General features: G+C 38.6%; 1 protein-coding gene and 1 pseudogene across 2 annotated transcripts in view; one reads left to right on the plus strand and one right to left on the minus strand.

The window, feature by feature from the left end:
* The window catches only part of LOC100409198 (uncharacterized), a 28,907-nt gene that overhangs the window by 10,555 nt on the left and 1,749 nt on the right, over nt 1–16,603 (plus strand). The window contains 1 exon segment of the mRNA XM_078362070.1: nt 14,908–16,603. Within this exon segment, the coding sequence (XP_078218196.1) occupies nt 16,010–16,603 (594 nt within the window). The 5' untranslated portion in view covers nt 14,908–16,009.
* The window catches only part of LOC128930479 (serine/threonine-protein kinase PAK 2 pseudogene), a 28,718-nt pseudogene that overhangs the window by 6,556 nt on the left and 5,559 nt on the right, over nt 1–16,603 (minus strand). Inside the window, exon 3 of the transcript XR_013531310.1 lies at nt 9,609–9,719. The product of XR_013531310.1 is annotated as a serine/threonine-protein kinase PAK 2 pseudogene (transcript). The remainder of the gene's footprint in view (nt 1–9,608; nt 9,720–16,603) is intronic.

Consider the following 16,603-nt stretch of genomic DNA (forward strand, 5'->3'; position numbering starts at 1 on the left):
GATTGGCCGGGCATGGTGGCTCACACCTGTAATGCCAGCACTTTGGGAAGCCGAGGTGGGTGGATCGCCTGAGGTCAGGAGTTCGAGACTAGCCTGACCAACATAGTGAAACCCTATCTCTACTAAAAATGCAAAAACTTAGCCGGGTGTGGTCACAGGCACCTGTAATCCCAGCTACTCAGGAGGCTAAGGCAGGAAAATCACTTGAACCCAGGAGGTGGTGGTTGGTTGTGGTGAGCCGAGATTGCTCCATTGCAATCCATCCTGGGCAACAAGAGCAAAACTCCATCTCAAAAAAAAAAAAAAAAAAGACAGGAGATTACTTGAGTCCAAAAGTTTGAGACCAGCCTGGGAAACATCATGATTCCCTCTCTACAAAAATTTTTTAAAATAGCCAGACATGGTGATGTGCACCTTGTGATCCCAGCTACTTGGGAGATTGAGTGGAGAGGATTATTTGAGTCTGGGAGTTTGAGGCTGAAGTGTACCATAATTGTTCCACTACACTCCAGGTTAGGTGACAGAGTAAGACTCTGTCTCAAAAAGAATCTGTACATTTCAGACACGTTAAGTATATTCACATTAGGCCAGGTGCGGTTGGTTGCTCATGCCTGTAATCCCACCACTTTGGGAGGCTGAGGCAGGCAGATCACAAGGTGAAGAGATTGAGACCATCCTGGCCAACATGGTGAAACCCTGTCTCTACTAAAAATACAAAAGTTAGCTGGGTGTGGTGGCATGCTCCTGTAGTCCCAGCTACTAGGGAGGCTGAGGCAGGAGAATTGCTTGAACTGGGGAGGTGGAGGTCTCAGTGAACCGAGATCCTGCCACTGCACTCAGCCTGGAGCCTGGCACCTGGCAACAGAGCAAAACTGTGTCTAAAAAAAAAAAAAGTATGTTCACATTATTATGCAAAAGACTTCTAAAAATTTTCTATCTTGTGAAACTAAAAGTCGATACCCCATTCAGTTACAAAAATCTATTTTACTGTCTCTGCAGCCCTTGACAAACACCTTTCCCCTTTCTGTTTTTATGACCACTTGAGGTATGTCATAAGTGGAATCATATACTATTATATTGTTACTGGCTTATTCAGGTGACATAATATTCTAAAAGTTTACTTAAAATGTGACAAATTTTTCTTTTCAAATTTTTAAATTTTATTTTATTTATTTTCTTTTTTGAGTTGGAGTTTCACCCTTGTTGCCCAAGCTGTAGTGCAGTGGCGCAATCTTGGCTCACTACAACCTCCACCTCCTGGGTTCAAGCGATTCTGCTGCCTCAACCTCCCACGAAGCTGAGATTACAGGTGCCCACCACTGCACCTGGCTAATTTTTGTATTTATGGTAGAGACAGGATTTCACCATCGTGGCCAGGCTGGCCTTGAACAGGAGTCCTAGTGATCTGCCCGCTTCGGCCCCGCAAAGTGCTGTGATTACAGGCTTAAGCCACCACGCCCGTCCAAAATTTTCTTTTTTAAGACTGAGTAGTATTCCATTGTATGTATATGTTACATTTTTTGATGTGTTTATAAATCAAGGGACATCTGTGTTGCTTCAGCCTTTTGGTTTGGCTTTTGTGAATACTGATACAATAAACATGAATGTTTAAATTTTATTTTCATTGTAACATCAATGGATTTGGTGTTTTTAAAAATTTAGGCTGGACGCTGTGGCTCATGCCTGTAATTCTAGCACTTTGGGTGGCCGAGGTGGGCAGATCACATGAGGTCAGCCTGGCCAACATGGTGAAACCTCGTCTCTACTAAAAATACAAAAATTAGCCAGATACAGAGGTGGGCACCTGTGATTCCAGCTACTTAGGAGGCTGAGGGGGTAGCATTACTTGACCCTGGGAGGCAGAGGTTGCAGTGAGCCGAGGCCGTGCCATTGCACCACAGCCTGGGGAACAAGAGCAAAGTTTTGTCTTAATTTAAAAAGTACCCATTCTGATGAGTGTGAGGCAGTTTTGTTTCTTATTGTTATTTTATGTTTCTCTACAAAATATTAATTTCACATTTCCTTTCAAGTGCTTTTTCTCACTTGTGTATCTTTTGTTGTGTTGTTTTTGTTTTATTTTTTGTTTTTTGAGATGAAATCTTGCTCTGTTGCCCAGACTGGAGTGTAGTGGCACAGTCTCAACTCACTGCAACTTCCACCCCCTGGATTCAAGTGATTCTCCTGCCTCAGACTCTCAAGTGGCTGGAAGCACAGGTGCACACCAACATGCCCAGCTAATTTTTATATTTTTTGGTAGAGACAATGTTTTACTATATTGCTCAGGTTGGTCTCAAACTCTTGACGTCATGATCTGCCTGCCTTGGCCTCCCAAAGTGCTGGGACTATAGGCGTGAGCCATCGCGCCTGGCCTTGTGTACCTCTTTTGATAAAAATTTAGCTGTATTATTTGTTTTTTTGCAAATCAAGTTATTAAACTTTATTGTTTTAAGAGTTGTTTATATATTCTGAATATTAACTCCTATCACATGTGATTTGCAAATATTTTTACCTATTTCTAGGAGGGATTGTGTATTGAAAATTTTTTTTTTTTTTTGATGTGCAGAAATTTTGAAGTACAGTGCAGTTACATTTTTCTGTTTTTTTGTCGTTGTTTTTGCTCACACATTTAATGTCATTCTAAGAAAACTTTGCAAAAGCCAATATCATATCTTTTTTATATATTAAGATTTATCTTTTATGTCTTAAATATTTTATTTATAATATTTTTTGTATATGGTTCAAGGGAATATTCATTCCCTTTATCATTGTAGATATCCAGTTTTATATATATATATATATTATTATTTTTTTTTTTATTGCGTTTTAGGTTTTGGGGTACATGTGAAGAACATGCAGGATTTTTGCATAGGTACATACAGAGCAATGTGGTTTGATGCCTTTTTCCCCATCACCTATATTTGGCATTTCTCCCCATGTTATACCGCCCCAACTCCCCATCTCCTGCTGTCTTTTCCCTAGTTCCCTACCACAGACCTCAGTGTGTGATGCTCCCCACCCTGTGTCCATGTGTTCTCATTGTTCAACACCCGCCTCTGAGTGAGAACATGTGGTGTTTGATTTTCTGTTCTTGTGTCAGTTTGCTGAGAATGGTAGTTTCCAGGTTCATCCATGTCCCTACAAAGGACATGACCTCATCATTCTTTATGGCTTGCATAGTATTCCATGGTGTATATCTGCTACATTTTCCCTGTCCAGTCTATCATCGATGGGCATTTGGGTTGGTTCTAATTCTTTGCTATCGTAAACTGTGCTGCAATGAACATTCGTGTGCATGTGTCCTTATAACAGAATGATTTATATTCCCCTGGATATATACCCAGTAATGGGATTGCTGTGTCAAATGGAATTTCTATTTCTAGGTCCTTGAGGAATTGCCACACTGTCTTCTACAATGGTTGAACTAATTTATACTCCCACCAATGGTGTAAAAGTGTTCCTATTTCTCCACATCCTCTCCAGCATTTGTCTCCAGAGTTTTTAATGATCACCTTTCTAACTGGCGTGAGATGGTATCTCAATGTAATTTTGATTTGCATTTCTCTACTGACCAGTGATGATGAGCATTTTTTCTTATGTGTTGGCCTCATATATGTCTTTCGTAAAGCGTCTTTTGATATCTTCGCCCACTTTTGAATGGGCTTGTTTGTTTTTTTCTTGTAAATCTGTTTTAGTTCTTTGTAGATTCTGGATATTAGCCCTTTGGCAGATGAGTAGATTGCAAAAATTTTTTCCTGTTCTGTTGGTTGCCAATTCACTCTAATGATCATTTCTTTTGCTGTGCAGAAGCTCTGGAGTTTAATAGGTCCCATTTGTCTACTTTGGCTTTTGTTGCCAATACTTTTGGTGTTTTACTCATGGAGTCCTTGCCTATGCTTATGTCCTGAATGGTTTTGCCTAGATTTTCTTCTAGGGTTTTATGGTGTTAGGTCTTATGTTTAAGTCTTTAATCTGTCTGGAGTTAATTTAGTGTGGGCTGTCAGGAAGGGGTCCAGTTTCTGCTTTCTGCACATGGCTAGCCAGTTTTCCCAACACCATTTATTAAACAAGGAATCCTTTCCCCATTGCTTGTTTTTGTAAGGTTTGTCAAAGATCAGATGGTTGTAGATGAGTGGTGTTGCCTCTGAGGCCTCTGTTCTGTTCCATTGGTCTATATCTCTGTTTTGGTGCCAGTACCATGCTGTTGTGATTACTGTAGCCTTGTAGTATAGTTTGAAGTCAGGTAGTGTGATGCCTCTAGCTTTGTTCTTTTTGCTTAGAATTGACTTGGCTAGGCCGGGTGCGGTGGCTTGAGCCTGTAATCCCAGCACTTTGGGAGGCCGAGGTGGGTGGATCACGAGGTCAAGAGATTGAGACCATCCTCGTCAACATGGTGAAACCCCGTCTCTACTAAAAATACAAAAAATAAGTTGGGCATGGTGGCATGTGCCTGTAATCCCAGCTACTCAGGAGATTGAGGTAGGAGAATTGCCTGAACCCAGGAGGCAGAGGTTGCGGTGAGCTGAGATCTCACCATTGCACTTCAGCCTGGGTAACAAGAGCGAAACTTCGTCTCAAAAAACAAAACAAAAAAAGAATTGACTTGGCTATGCAGGCTCTTTTTTGGTTTCATATGAAGTTTAAGGTGGGTTTTTTTTTCCAGTTCTGTGAAGGCCATTGGTAGCTTAATGGGGATAGCGTTGAATCTATAAATTACTTTGGGCAGTATGGCCATTTTCACGATATTGATTCTTCCAAACCATGGGCATGGAATGTTTCTCCATCTGTTTGTGTCCCCTCTTATTGAGCAGTGGTTTGCAGTTCTCCTTGAAGAGTTCCTTTACATTCCTTGTTAGTTGTATTCCTAGATATTTTATTCTCTTTGTAGCAATCGTGAATGGCAGTGCATTCTTGATTTGGCTCTCTTTAAGTCTGTTATTGGTGTAGAGGAATGCTTATGAGTTTTGCACATTGATTTTGTATCCTGAGACTTTGCTGAAGTTGCTTATCAGTTTCAGGAGATTTTGGGCTGAGATGATGGGGTCTTCTAAATATACAATCATGTTGTCTGCAAATAGAGACAATTTGACTTCCTCCTTTCCTAACTGAATACCCTTTATTTCTTTTTCTTGCCTGATTGCTCTGGCTAGAACTTCCAATACTATATTGAATAGGAGTGGGGAGAGAGGGCATCCTTGTCTAGTGCCAGATTTCAAAGGGAATGCTTCCAGTTTTTGCCTATTCAGTATGATATTGGCTGTGGGTAATACTATTTTTTGATGAGATCATCTTTTTCTCATTGTTTGCTCATGTGAAGATCACTTGGTCATATATAGAAGGGTTCATTTCTGTGTTCTCCATTCTATTCTTTTATCCATTTATCTTTGTAGCAGTACCACATTGTTTTTGTTATTGTAGGTTTTAATATGTTATTTTTTTTTGAGACGGAGTTTCGCTCTTGTTACCCAGGCTGGAGTGCAATGGCGCGATCTCGGCTCACCACAACCTCCGCCTCCTGGGTTCGGGCAATTCTCCTTCCTCAGCCTCCCTAGTAGCTGGGATTACAGGCACATGCCACCATGCCCAGCTAATTTTTTGTATTTTTAGTAGGGATGGGGTTTCACCATGTTGACCAGGATGGTCTCCATCTCTTGACCTCGTGATCCACCCGCCTCGGCCTCCCAAAGTGCTGGGATTACAGGCTTGAGCCACCGCTCCCGGCCCTTAATATGTTTTAAAATCAGGAAGTATAATGCCTCTTTGTTTTTATTTATGGGTATTTGTCCATAGTTTATTATTAAATTAAACAATTTTAAATTATATTTCTGTTAAAAGCTGTGCATTGGGATTGTTACCGAGATCATATTGAATTTGTTTACCACTGTAGGTCATATTAATATCTTTGGAAAATTAAATTTTTTGACCCTTGAGCAAGAATATGTTAAATAATTTCTTTTCTTTCCTTTTTTTTTTTTGAGACAGCATTTTTGGTCTTGTTGCCCAGGCTGGAGTGCAATGGCTGGATCTTGGTCACTGCAACCTCCACCTTTTTGGTTCAAGTGATTCTCCTGCTTCAGCCTCTCGAGTTGCTGCGATTACAGGCATGTGCCACCACGCCCAACTAGTTTTGTATTTTTAGTTGAGACAGGGTCTCTCCATGTTGGTCAGGCTGTTTTCGAATTCTGACCTCAGGTGATCTGCCTGCCTCACCTTCCCAAAGTGCTGGGATTACAGGCGTAAGCCACTGTGCCCGTCCTGAGTTTTCCTTTATTTTCATATATATTTGTATTTGCCAGTTTTGCTTTTGCTGTTAATTTCTAGTTTCATCCAGTTTTGGTGAAAAAACATATACTGTCTACTTTTGGTCTTCTTTATTTGGTGTTTTTGTTTTAAGACAGGATCTTGGCTGTGTACAGTGGCTCATGCCTGTAATCCCAGAACTTTGGGAGGCCGAGATGGGCAGATCACCTGAAGTCAGGAGTTGAAGACCAGCCTGACCAACATGGTGAAACCCTGTCTCTGTAAAAAAAAAAAAAAGACAAGATCTTAACTCCATCAACAAGGCTATAGTGCACTGGCATGATCTTGGCTCACTGCAGTCTCAACCTGCTATACTCAAGTGATCCTTCCACCTCAGCCTCTTGAGCTGGAATTATAGACATACTATCATTCCTGGTTTGTTTTATTTATTTATTTATTTTTTGACACGGAGTTTCGCTCTTGTTACCCAGGCGTGTAATGGCGTGATCTCGGCTCACCGCAACCTCCACCTCCTGGGTTCAGGCGATTCTCCTGCCTCAGCTTCCTGAGTAGCTGGGATTACAGGCACATGCCACCATGCCCAGCTAATTTTTTGTATTTTTAGTTGAGTCGGGGTTTCACCATGTTGACCAGGATGGTCTCAATGTGTTGACCTCGTGATCCACCCGCCTCGGCCTCCCAAAGTGCTGGGATTACAGGCTTGAGCCACCGCGCCTGGCCTTCTGGTTTGTTTTATTAGTAGTAGGGTCAGGTGTTCACTATGTTGCCCATAATGATCTCAGTCTCAGACAAGTGATCCTTCCACCTTGGTCTCTCAGAGTGCTGGGATTATAGTCATGAGCCACTGCACCCAGCTGATATTCCTAAATTTAATAAGATTTGGTATGTGTCCTAACAGAATATACCAGGTGAAAATATGAATATGTGTATTATCTTGCTTTTTCATTTTTTGAGACAGTCTCGCTCTGTCACCCCAGCTAAAGTACAGTGGTGCAGTCTTGGCTTAATGCAACTTCTGCCTCCTGGGTTCAAAGCATTCTGCTGCCTCAGTCTCCCGAATAGCTGGGACTACATTCATGTCCCACCGTGTCCAGCTAATTTTTGTATTTTTAGTAGAGACGGGGTTTCACCATATTGGCCAGGCTGGTCTTGAACTCCTGACCTTTTGATCCACCTGCCTTAGCCTCCCAAAGTGTTGGGATTACAGGCATGAGCCACCACGCCTGGCCTTATCTTGCTTTTGACTGGAAAGTTTTGTACATGCCTGCTAAGCCTAGTTGTTCTGTGATGTGGTTTGGATGTGCGCCTCATGCTGTAATGTAATCCTCAGTGTTGGATGTGGAACCTGGTGGGAGATGTTCAGGTCATTAGGGGCAAATTCCTCATGAATGGCTTGACACCATCCTCTTGGCAATCAGAAAGGTTACACTCTACTCAAATGAGAGCTGGTTTATTAAGAGAACCTGGATCCTTCACCTCACAGTTACTCTCTTACTTACCATGTGATTAGTCCAGTTACTTTTTGCCTTCCGTCATGATTGTAAGTCCTGAAAACCTCACAGGAGGCAGATGCTGGCACACACTTCACACTTGTTGTATAGTCTTTGGAACTGTGAGCCAAACCTTTTTTCTTTTTTTTTTGAGCTGGAGTCTCGCTCTGTCGCCTAGGCTGGAGTGCAGTGGCACTTTCTTGTCTCACTGCAGCATCTGCCTTCCAGGTTCAATTGATTCTCCTGCCTCAGCCTCCCAATTAGCTGGGATTACAGGTGTGCACCACGACACTTGGCTAATTTTTGTATTTTTAATAGAGACAGGGTTTCACTATATTGGCCAGGCTGGTCTTGAGCTCCTGACCTTGTGATCTGCCTGCCTCGGTAATCCCAAAGTGCTGGGATTACAGGTGTGAACCACCACGCCTGACCCTTTTATCTTTATAAATTATCTACTCTCAGGTATTTCTCTATATGCAGAATAATAAATACAGTCTATGTTGTTGTCTAAGTTTTTTGTTTTTTTATTTATTACTGCAAATGGGGTCTTGATGTTTACAATTATGATGTTGCTATATATTTCTTACTTCACTTGTGTCCGTATTTGCTTCATATATTTTTTGAGCTCTGGTGTGTGTGTGTGTGTGTGTGTGTGTGTGTGTAAGAATATTGGCCGGGCGCGGTGGCTCATGCCTATAATCCCAGCACTTGGGGAGGCTGAGGCGGGTGGATCACGAGGTCAAGAGATCGAGACCATCCTGGTCAACAAGGTAAAACCCCGTCTCTACTAAAAATACAAAAATTAGCTGGGCATGGTGGTGTGCGACTGTAGTCCCAGCTACTCGGGAGGCTGAGGCAGGAGAATTGCCTGAACCCAGGAGGTGGAGGTTGCGGTGAGCCGAGATCATGCCATTGCACTCCAGTCTGGGTAACAATAGCAAAACTCTGCCTCAAAAAAAAAAAAGGATATTTTGTGTGTGTGTGTGTGTGTGTGTGTCCACACACACACACACACACACACACACACACAGACACATACAGATGGATATAATGTTATATCTGAGCGAGTTAGAGAAAGTGCCACACTCTGAGTTCTCATTGTGAGTCCTTTATTGCTGGTGACCAAGAGGCAGCTAACACTCAAAATTCTCTTGGCCCCAAGGAAGGGGTTTGATTTCCTTTTATGTGTTGCTTAGGGTAAGGGAGCAAAGCGGAAGTTTACAGAAGCAGAATAAACAAGTTAGGGGAGGAAACTGGTAACCAGGGGAGGTGGAGGTTCTCATGATTGCTAATTACTAAGAGTATTTCCATATAATCAATCACAAAGCGGGTATTCACAATAGCAGGTAGACTTTCCAAGCAGGACATGGTTACCTCGGTTACAAGTACTGAGAACAGTGTGACCCAAACCTCAGCAGTTCAAGGCTCTGAATACAGTGTGACTGAGGGAGGGAGAAGCTAAGCTGGAGCTTGTCAGACTTATTTCTAAGATGGAGTCAGGTTAGTTCATTTCAATAATATGTATGGATTCCTGGTAAATTGTGGAATTTACCAACATAGAGAAATGCAATCTCTACTAAAAATACAAAATTAGCTGGGCATGGTAGCACATGCCTGTGATCCCAGCTACTTGGGAGGCTAAGGCAGGAGAACTGCTTGAACCCGAGGTAGCAGTGAGCCGAGATCCCATCATTGCACTCCAGGCAGCAAGAGGGCAACTCAGTCTCAAAAAAACAATATATTTTAATCTCATAACTACTTCAATTTAATACAAAAACTATACCTCTATATTTTTCAGTTATTAAAAAGTGTAACTCTAAGGATTTATATACCATCATTATGATAGTAAAGAATTTTTACCTGGGTGTGGTGGCTCACGCCTGTGATCCTACCAGTTTGCACGGCTGAGGCAGGTGGATTCAGGTCAGGAGTGGGAGACGAGCTGGCCAACATGGTGAAACTCTGTCTCTACTAAAAATACAAAAGAAAAAAAAAAAGTAGCTGGGCATGGTGGCGCCTTCCCCAGCTACTTCGGAGGCTGAGGCAGGAGAATCGCTTGAGCCTGGGAGGAGGAGGTTTTGGTGAGCTGAGATCATGCCACTGTACTCCAGTCTGGCAATAGAGTAAGATCCTGTCTCAAAAAAAAAAAATCTTCATGTGTCTCTATGTTTGTATTTAATGGAGAGCTTTACAATTATCTATGGCTTTATAATGCTATCCAACATCATTTTAATATTCAACCGAACGGATGCATTTTAGGGTTTGTCTTTGTTTATATGCAGTCTCACTGTGTTGATCAGGCTGATCTTGAACTCCTGGTCTCAAGTGATCTGACTGTCTTGGCCTCCTAAAATTGCAGGATTATATTCATGAGTCACTGAGGTTTTTTTTTTTTTTTTTGTGCGTGTGTGTGTGTTTTAAAATAGAGACTGTTTCCTCACGTTGCTCAGGCTAGTCTTGAACTCCTAAGCATAAGCAATTATCCCACCTCAGTCTCCCAAGTGCTGGGATTAGAGGCGGGAGCCAGTGCACCCAGCCAATATAGTACTTTTTGTAAGACTGTGCTAGTCGTGTTAACAACCACACTTTTTGTTTTTGAAGTCTTTATTTTCATCTTGTTTTTGAAGTAAAATAATTTTGAACCAAGCATTATTGGTTAAAAAATTTTTATTACATCAAAATTTGGAAAGTTCGCAGCTTTTATTTACCTTCAAGTGTCCTCATACTACTTTTGACATATATTCTAGGATTCCTTTCATGAATATATTGATCGACTTGATGATGCCAAATAAGTTTTGTATTCTGTACAATTTTATATTTTTGTGTTATATATTCTAGGGTTTGCCACCTCATATCAGTTAATTGTGTTTTGATTATCTAGTTTATAATACTGTGTATGACAGTATTTAAGTCTAAACAATTTAAGACACTGTTGAATAAATCAAATATGAATCAGCCATAAGTCTATTGCTGATATAATTATCTCTGTTTGTCTGTATAAATATTATTCCTGTATTTTTTTTTTATAACTTGTGTATTTGCTGTGTGGGTTTTTTGTGAATGGTTGTTTAATTCTAAGTGAGGAGTCATATAAATCCTCCTAATTTTGACATTACAATTTCTGTATTATTGTGAATCTGTATTATTTTTGTGTGGGAGAAGCAGTTTTGGATTTAAAGATAATTTGAAACTATGATAAATCTGTATCTCTCTTAGGTATTATTGTTTATTTTTACTTGTCCAAAACACATAACAAAACTTAGAATAAATATTGCTTTCTTTTTTATTTGAGATGGAGTTGTGCTCTCTCACCCAGGCTGAGTGTAGTGGTGCAATCTCGGCTCACTGCAACCTCTGCCTTCTGGGTTCAAACAATTCTTGGCCTCAGCCTTCCAAGTAGCTGGGATTACAGGTGGGCACAATCATGTCCAGCCAATTTTTTTGTGTGTTTTCTTTTTTAGCAGAGACTGGGTTTCACCATGTTGGCCAGGCTGGTCTTGAACTCCTGACCTCAAGTGATCCACTTTCCTCAGCCCCCTAAAGTGCTGGGATTACAGACATGAGCTACTGCACCCTGCCCAAAATATTTAAATATATTTAGCATAGTCTTATTAATGATACTGACACTGTCATAAAACATATTGCTAAAATGTTTTGATCTTGCAAAGGTAAATCTCAATATACATTAAACAACCACCAGTTATTCCCGTTTTGTGGCCCTTTTGAAACACCACTGTTTTGTTTCTGAATATAACTTTTACATATCATCCAATCTCTGAATTATTGTGACTGGCTCATTTCATTTTGAATAATGTCATAAAGATTTATCTTTAGTGAAATTTTTTGCTTTTTGCAAAGTGATATTCCTGTATATTTATACGTCAAATTATATTTGCTGAATAATTTGGTGACAGAAATTTGCATTGCTTGTACCTACTAGCTTTCAGTGACACTGCTGCAATAATTATGGGTATGCAAGTGACTGTATGACCGAATATGTGGAAGTTTATACATGTGCTGCATTCTACTTTCTTAACTTTATATATAAATATTTTTTTTTTGAGACAGAGTTTCGCTGTTTTTACCCAGACTGGAGTGCAATGGCACGATCTCGGCTCACTGCAACCTCTGACTCCTGGGTTCAAGCAATTCTCCTGCCTCAGCCTCCCGAGTAGCTGGGACTACAGGTGCGCACCACCATGCCCAGCTAATTTTTGTATTTTTAGTAGAGACGGGGTTTCACCTTGTTGACCAGGATGGTCTTGATCTCTTGACCTCGTGATCCACCCGCCTCGGCCTCCCAAAGTGCTGGGATTATAGGTGTGAGCCACCGCGCCCGGCCATTAACTTTATATTATTTTTGTTGTTGTTGGCCTACAGTATACTTAATTAACTTTATATTATTTTTGTTGTTGTTGGCTTACAGTATACTTAATTAACTTTATATTCTTACAGAATTATTTTAGTTTTGTAGCTTTGCAATGTGTTTTGAAATAAGAAACTCATACCTTCAGCAATTTTCTTGTTTTGAATATTGTTGGGTCCTTTATTGTCTCTTGAGATTTCATATACTTTTGGAGTTGTTGTTTCTATTTTTTTGAAAAATTTGAAAAACATTACATTAACTCTGTAGATTACATTGAGCAATGTTAATTATTTCAACCTTTGAACAATAGCACACTCAAATGTGTGTTAATTTCTATACATTTGTGAATTTTTCCATTTTTTTCTTTTATTGTTTTATACTCTCATTGCATTTTGGCCATAGAAAGTAACCCATATAGTATAGTTTCAGTTTTAAAAAATGTATTAAGACTTCTTTTTTGACCTAACAGGTGGTTCTTTTAAGGAGAGTGTTAAGCTAATGAGAAGGGTGTGTATTCTTGATGTTGAGCTTTCTATACCTTTAATGTTAAGAAATAATTGTTTTATACTGCCTTCAAGTTTTCTGTTTCCTCACTAGTATTCTTTTCTTTCAATTACAGGAAGTGGGATATTGAAATATTCTACTATAATTATATTACTCTCTGTGTTTCTGCAGTCCTGTCAATGTTTCCTTTATATATTTTGAACCTTAATGTGAGATACACATACATGTACAAATTTGTCATAGGTTTCCCGTGACTGAATCTATTATTTTTTAATGTCCTTCTTTGTCTCTTTGGAGTTTTGACTTAAAGTACATTTTATTATATATGACAGGTTTTGACTTAACTTGTAGCTGTGTAATATCATTTTGACCTCTTCTTCTCTCATTTGGTTAATATTTACCAAAAAAATCTACTTTTATCTTGGAACTTTCAGTCCCTTTTTATTATTAGATCTCAACTATTATGGAAACGCAAGCTTGATTGGAAAGTTTGTTATATATAATATGTCACATAATTTGTATATAAATTTTACTTAATTTTCTGAAAGAGAAACATGAATGTTATTTTATTATTTTATTAGATTCTTGTATCTTTGTCTTTCATTTTCTCTGTCTTCCTTTTTTCACTTTATATTTTTGCATTGATATGCTTTCACTTCTCTCATATTTTCTTTTATATATCTATACAGATATTTCCTTTATGGCACCTTTGAGATTGCATACAAACTCTAAAAGTTAAAACGGTTTTAATCTGGTAAAACATTATCTTCATTTGCATACAAAAATTCTTCCTCAGTACATCTGCTCTCAAGTTTGATATTGATGTTGTTAATTATATCTTTTTATGTTACTACTCATTAACAGATGTTTATCATCACTTCTATGCTTTTATCTTTCAAATTTTAGAAAATGATTAAAAATGTTTTCTGCCTCATTATGATAATGCTAAAGAACGCTATTATTGTGCGTGTACATATCTTTCCCAGAATTTTTTTTTTTGGTAGGGTTTTGTGTTGTTTTCTTACATTACGTTATTTGCAGTGGAAGGAACTCCTTTCAGGTTTGATATGTAAGTTCTTAGGATTAGGTTATTTTGGAAGGTGTTTTATTTTTATGTGGTCGGACAGTTTTGTTATTTGTGTTACTCTCACTGAACAGCTATTTTTTTTCAAGACTTTGACTATATTACCCAGTTCCATTCAGGTCTAACGAATTTTTTTTAAAAGTTCATTGGTTATCTCATAAGACTATTCTTATAAATGACACATGATTTTATCTTTCAGTTCTGAAGATTCTCTTCTTGTCCCTGACTTTTTATCTCCATAATTTATGTTTTTTGATATTATTTTTGTTATTTTTTTTCTGATTTTTAAGTTGTCTTTTTTCTATTTCACTTATTGTATAGTATTTATTTTAAATTTTTAAATATAGTTCATACATCTTCATATTTTTATGATTACTTACCGAAAGCTTGATAATGTTTTTGATGGGCCATGTTGCCCTAATATTTTGTATATATTCTAATTTTTGAGATTTGGATATTGAGAACAAGCTGCTTGTCACTGTCTTTATAATGTATGTAGCTTTGTCCTGGCACAGCCTGAAACCAGTTCTCTTGCCTAGAAGTTTTGGAAGTCTCTCAAACATATTCTTAGAATGTGTCTTGTCTAAAATGTTGTGTGTGGTTTTTTTTTTTTAATAAAGAAATATGTTAGTGTTTCTTCTTAATAGTAATTACTCTCTACACCTGTTCCCTGTCTGTGGCGCTGCAGTCTCTCTGCTGCTATAACACTTACCTTTGGTCTAAACAGACTCAAACTGTAATTCCAAATTATACCATTTCTTTTAGTACTTTATGTCATGGGAGACAATAGAGACAGCAGTGTCTGGAAAGGGCCCTAGAAACCAGAAAGAAAGATGTATGTGCCAGTATTTTTTTGTCCTTTAAAAAAGAAACCGGGAATTTGCAATTTACTTCTGAAAACATCATGTTATATTGGGGAGCAGAAAGAGCTGTGTTGGGTAAATGTAACAGACTTCTTTTTTTCTTCTGTGGAGTTCTTTGCATTGTGCTCACCTGGGGCCCTGCACACACTTATTTATAATTTTTTAACAAATGTATTCTGGTCAGAATGTTTTATTACATTTATTTGTCTGCAAGGAATTAGGACCTGTGGTGTTTTGCTGTGCCATCTTACTTACGTAGTTTGTATAATATAGATTAGATTTGTAAAGTATATTCATCTGAGTCTAGTAAATAAAATAATTTTTTATTTTTATTTCTTTCAGTTTTGAGTTATTTTTCCAAAGAACTTAGGCCAAAGCAAAACATAAAAAATTCTTTCCTACAAGAGATACTGACAAGATATGGAAAATGTGGACATGAGAATTCAGAATTAAGTAAAGGTTGTAAAAGTGTGGATGAGTGTAACAGACACAAAGGAAGTTATAATGGACTTGACCAATGTGTGACAACCTCTCAGAGTAAAACATTTCAATGTGATAAATATGTGGAAGTCTTTCATAAATTTTCAAATTTAAGTAGACATAATATAAGACATACTGGAAAGAAACCTTTCAAATGTAAAGAATATGACAAATCATTTTGTATGCTTTCACATCTAATTCAACATAAGATAACTCATACTGGAGAGAAACCATGTAAGTGTGAAGAATGTGGCAAAGCTTTTACCTGATCCTCAACCCTTACTATGCATAAGAGAGTTCATACTGGCGAGAAACCCTACAAATGTGAAGAATGTGGCAAAGCCTTTAAACAGTCTTCAAACCTTACTACACATAAGAAAATTCATAGTGAATCAAAACCATTCAAGTGTGGACAATGTGGCAAAGTTTTTAACCGATCCTCCACCCTTACTGTGCGTAAGAAAATTCATACTGGAGAGAAACCGTATAAGTGTGAAGAATGTGGCAAAGCTTTTAAGCGTTCTTCAGAACTTACTGGACATAAGATAATTTATACTAGAGACCAATCCTACAAATCTAAGAATCTGGCAAAACTTTTAACCAGTCCACAACTCTCACTACTCATAAGATCATTCATACTGGAGTGAAACCGTACAAGTGTGAAAAATGGGGCAAAGCTTTTACCCGATCCACAACCCTTACTGTGCATAAGAGAGTTCATACTGGAGAGAAACCCTACAAATGTGAAGAATGTGGCAAAGCTTTTGAACAGTCTTCAAACCTTAATAGACATAAGAAAATTCATAGTGAATCAAAACCATTCAAGTGTGGACAATGTGGCAAAGCTTTTAACTGATCCTCCGCCCTTACTATACATAAGATAATTCATACTGCAGAGAAACCACACAAGTGTGAAGAATGTGGCAAAGCTTTTAAGCATTCTTCAGACCTCACTAGACATAAGATGATTTATACTAGAGACCAATCCCACAAATTTGAAGAATCTGGCAAAACTTTTAACCAGTCCGCAACTCTCACTACTCATAAGATCATTCATACTAGAGTGAAAGCTTACAAGTGTGAAAAATGTGGCAAAGCTTTTAACCAGTTCTCATATCTTATTATCCACAAGAGAATTCATACTGGAGAGAAACCCTACAAATGTGAAGAATGTGGCAAACCCTTTACTTACCAGTCAAGGCTTACTAGTCATAAGAAAATACATACTGGTGCAAAACCCTACAAATGTGAAGAGTGTGGCAAGGCTTTTAAATATTTCTCAGTCCTTACTGAACATAAGAAAATTCATACTGGAGAGAAACCCTACAAATGTGTAGAATGTGGCAAAGCCTTTAACCGGTCCTTTGCGCTTTCTAGACATAAGATAATTCACATTGGAGAGAAACGTTACAAATGTGAAGAATGTGGCAAGGCTTTTAAACTGTCTTCAAGCCTTACTAGTCATAAGAAACTTCATAGTGAACAGAAACCCTACAAATGTGAAGAATGTGGCAAAGCTTTTAACCAATCCTCAACCCTTACTGTGCATAAGAGAATT

The sequence above is a fragment of the Callithrix jacchus genome, chromosome 22 (assembly GCF_049354715.1).
Source record: "Callithrix jacchus isolate 240 chromosome 22, calJac240_pri, whole genome shotgun sequence".
Classification (NCBI taxonomy): Eukaryota; Metazoa; Chordata; class Mammalia; order Primates; family Cebidae; genus Callithrix; species Callithrix jacchus.